At 37.4% G+C, this 4,387-nt stretch overlaps 1 protein-coding gene across 2 annotated transcripts in view; it reads right to left on the bottom strand.

Annotated features, from left to right (window-relative positions):
* LOC102676806 (glypican-6) overlaps window positions 1-4,387 on the bottom strand; it is a 105,980-nt gene that overhangs the window by 8,864 nt on the left and 92,729 nt on the right. For both annotated transcript variants that reach the window (XM_006607826.2, XM_006607827.2), the window contains exon 2: window positions 63-233. In XM_006607826.2, the coding sequence (XP_006607889.1) occupies window positions 63-233 (171 nt within the window). The remainder of the gene's footprint in view (window positions 1-62; window positions 234-4,387) is intronic.

Here is a 4,387-nt window from a genome sequence, read left to right as displayed (position 1 = left end):
ATATATATATATATATAAAGAGAGAGAGAGAGGGGATTAAAACGTTGAAGAAAGGTACTCACTGTGGAACCTGGACCCTCTCGTGGACAGGACTTGGTGCAACCGTTGAAGAGTTTCTTTGGTGGCTTTCTCATGTTTGTCACGTGCCCTCGCCTGCAATCTCACCTCCATGTCCGCGGAACAACACACCTCGCCGCCGCTTCTCACGCTCCCGCATACTTTCAGCTCCTTTGCTGGAAAAACGAACGGAAAACGAGATTAAAAAACCACCCTTTGGCTGCTCCTTCTTCCTCTCCTTTCTCTCCATCGTCGTGGTTAAGGGAGTCGAGACCAATTTCGTTCGTTCAAGGATGGTCAAAGAACAAATTGATTCTTCATAATTGAATTTCTTTTTTTATTTTTGGGATTATTCGATTTTTGTGGAGAGGGACGTTATTTTAATTATTATTATTCAAGTTTTTCCAAGATTTGAATTTTGAAGAGAGTTCAAAGGATGGTCAAAGAACAAATTGATTCTTCATAATTGAATTTCTTTTTTATTTTTGGGATTATTCGATTTTTGTGGAGAGGGACTTTATTATTTTTGTGGGAGGGTTATTTTAATTATTTTTATTGAAACTTTTCCAAAGATTAATTTTGAAGAGATTTCGAAGGATCGTAGAATATATTTGTTCGAATATTGGGAGAATTAATTCTTTTGACTTTTATAAGTTTTATTTTTTTATTTGGTTTAGAATGTTTAAAACGTTAGCTTTTTTTTTATTTTGGAAGAATTTGAAATGGATTCGGATAGGAAGTTATAGTTTTTCGGAAATCGATTTTGAAATTATAAATGTTCCTGTAGGAAGTATCGTGAACTGGTATAATTAATAATTCGGATTAACGTCTGTCTGCTTTGGAAATGATTGGAATACGTGCGCGAATGCTCGATTCGAGACAATCATTTATAATTTTCGACGCATAAATTTAATTAATAAGTCTGATTATCCTCTTTCCGCCATGGAGTCACTGTCGATTATGCTAATTACGTACGTATAATGGAAATATTTAAACATTGATCAAAGCGATAAAATTATATAATTTCTACGTAATATAAATGTTACTTATTATTACAAACTAATACGGAAATAAAATCGATACAAAATCTCCTTGTCGACGAAATATACCGAGAAACATCGTCGAGGACCACAAGCGATATATAATGTACAGAAACGAAAAGATTTACATTTTTGAGAATTTCCATATACACTAATCCACTACACTACACTAATCCATATACACTTGTCTCTTTCGAATACAAAAATACATCTCTACTCCAACATTATCAAAAGCATAATTTACCAAAATACCTGTCAACATCCCTGTATCATTTAATCTTCTCATTTTAACGAGTTATTCAAACCCATTAACATTCACTTCCGCAATTTGAAAATCAATCTCCATATTTTACAACAATAACCGTGTCTGTAAACGAACGTGTCCCATAAATATAAACTTTCAAAGAAGATTATTTTCGGGGAAATGGAAATAATAGAATCATAAAACTGCAAGAAACGCATGTACGAAGGGTGGCGATACACCCGTATACCTGGAAAATCCGGTACCCGGAAATAAATCAAACCGTAACCCGTTAACTCATACCCCCCTGCGACATAAGGCCACGTCAACCCATCCAAGATCTTTCTGGAACAAACGACCCCTGCTGTTTCCCTTATCGGTGAGGAACTATATCTGCCTAATATTTCCCTCCGTCCAAGTAAGCTAATTTCCACGCCCTCTCCCTTCCCCTTCATTTTCCCCTCCTCTCCTCCTCGCCCGTCTCCGCCAAAGTTTGATACGCGGCCGTAAAAGTAATCCTGAGATTCATTTCCGGCCGTGATCGTGCACCGCGCTTCCGCCTCCCCGTTTTCGGGGTCGCGACATTAACGAGGAAAATAATCGATTAAGCGAACAATATTAAACGCTAAAACGTTTTCCATCCAACGAATACAGCGTGTACATAGAAAGGTTTCGTCTCTGTCCAGTTCTATTGGGTTAATCGAGCGTCGAGGCTCGATTCGAGAGCGATTCGGGGGTTATATTAAACCCGTTGAAAAAGTTAAAAATTTCGAGTAAAGTTACCTCGAGTAATTATTAAAATGTTTGAATAAGTTGTTAAAAATCCGCTTTTTATATTACAGTTGTTTGGGATTATTATTATTATGTTTCGAACGATAAATTAAAAATGGAAGTATTCAACTTTATTCAACTATTAAGATTAAATTTTTAGCCGATCATTAGATATATTAATAGATTCGCCTCAACTTGTGCAACTCGACAACTTGTTTTCTCGTTTTCGAAAGCAAATTTTTCGATAAGCGAAGCGATTAGATTAGATTAAAAAAAAGAAAGAGAAATAATAAGCGGAAAATAGCACGATATTGAGTTAACAGTGGCGAAATTAATCGGAATGGGAAACGTTAAATATCGATTCTCCTTTTCTTTTCCTCCTCTTTTTTTTCAATTTCCCTCATCTCATCTAAACGTCCGATTTATTTTTAATCAACTCAACTTAACTCAACTTAACTCAATTCAACTCAAGAAATCATCGTACAACCGTTCTTACGATTCTTCGAACATTGGTTCGACGATCAAATTCTATCCAAAACTATCCAAAACTATTTGGCAATACTTGCTCGTAATCCCCATTTTCTTGGCAACGATCGGCCGTTACGCGGAGGGACAATAATAAGCGTCATAAAAACGTATTTGGATCGAAATTTATTTATCCTCCTCGTATAAAAATGTCTGGGAACAACGGAAATAAATAATAAAAAAAAGAAGAAGAAAAAAGGAATATAAAATAGACGGGAGAGAAGCAGAGACGAGGTATCTCGAAAGCTCGAAGAGGCATTTGACGAACTACCATTAAAAGCCCCTCCTCGGCCCAGACACCGAGACGACCCTCGTCCTGCTGCTTTTGCACCGCGCAAAGGCTCGCGGTGTACACACACACGCACACACATACACACACACATAAAGAGGGGAAGTGAGAGGAAGCGGCAACCCGTTTGTTAGGGGTCGCCAAGACGCGGGGATTTCGTCGCGACGCGCTTCCGTGTCGCGAGTTTCCGCGATACCGGCTGCTTTTTCCTCCTGGAAATGGAGGAGGGGAGGATGAAGGAGGAATTATGAAACAACACGAGTCGATGGAGGGAGCGGAGGGAGTGGACGACGCAGGGTGGATTCCGCCGACTGATAGAAGGAGGGGGAGGAGGAGAGTTGGAGAGGGCTCTCCCCGTTGCTTGCGGGGAGATTCGGGTTAAGCCGGAGGAAAATTAATTCTCGTTTAAAGTTTTGGAAATGGAGACGATGTTGGCGAGGAAAGATGTTGATGTTTTTTCTTTTTTAAGTGAGGGATTGAATTATTGCACGCGTTATAATTTGCGCAAAGTAATTTGTCGTTTCTCCCCTCATTGGAGAATTACTTATGATAATGAAAAAAATTCGAAAGGAATATTTTGTACGATTTCCTTCCCTTGAAAAATTTTAAGCTTCTTTGGATTTAATTAATAGAGGATAGATATTTTTATTTATTTATTTGTTTTTGTGAAAAATATACAGGGACACTTATCGAGGATCCATTTTATGGGGGAACGTAAAAGTTGATTAAAGTGTTGAGGTTTGTTCATTACTGTCAGATGAAAATGAGACGAGTGTGTAATGAGAACAGAGCGATTCTCGCTCCATCCGTTGAGATAATATTCGATTTTTAAGAAGAGATAAAATTTAAATTAGACACATTCGAGCAAATTTAACTTGCACAATAATTTTCCACTCTTGTTCAAATCGTTCGCGTTATCCCAATCGGATTGAAATTGATCCCGTTGATACATATTTTAAATATCGAATAACATTGCCAGATCACATTGAGAATCGCTCTTTACTTATAACATGATCGTTAACGAATTTAACCCTTTGCTCTCCAACAGTGATTCTCGGTCACCACTAGGACTGTTGCGGCAACTTGAACGGCGACAATATTTATTTAATATTTGATTTTTTAAAAATATTTTTAAAATATTGCTAAATAGGTTCCTAAACTCTATAATCTTATGAAATGTAATCTTATCTTATGAGTAATTATCTTATGACAATCTTATGAAACCGAACGCGCGGGTTCTGAGTCTGGAGTTGCTGGTTCGACCGAGTGCAAAAGGTTAATCTTTCACTCAATGCTCTTCTTCCCCGACACGCTCGACAATACCCCCTCACATATATTAAAATAATTTAAAAATTAAATTAAAAATATATTAAGATATAAAAATTCGATTCAGAAAAAAGCCAGGACCAATCAAAACGACGATTACATCAAACTCGATCCACGCTCATCTCTAAACATAGATCA

This window comes from Apis dorsata, unplaced genomic scaffold, assembly GCF_000469605.1.
Source record: "Apis dorsata unplaced genomic scaffold, Apis dorsata 1.3 scaffold_19, whole genome shotgun sequence".
In the NCBI taxonomy this organism is placed as follows: Eukaryota; Metazoa; Arthropoda; class Insecta; order Hymenoptera; family Apidae; genus Apis; species Apis dorsata.
This window is presented reverse-complemented; position numbering and strand designations above follow the sequence as displayed.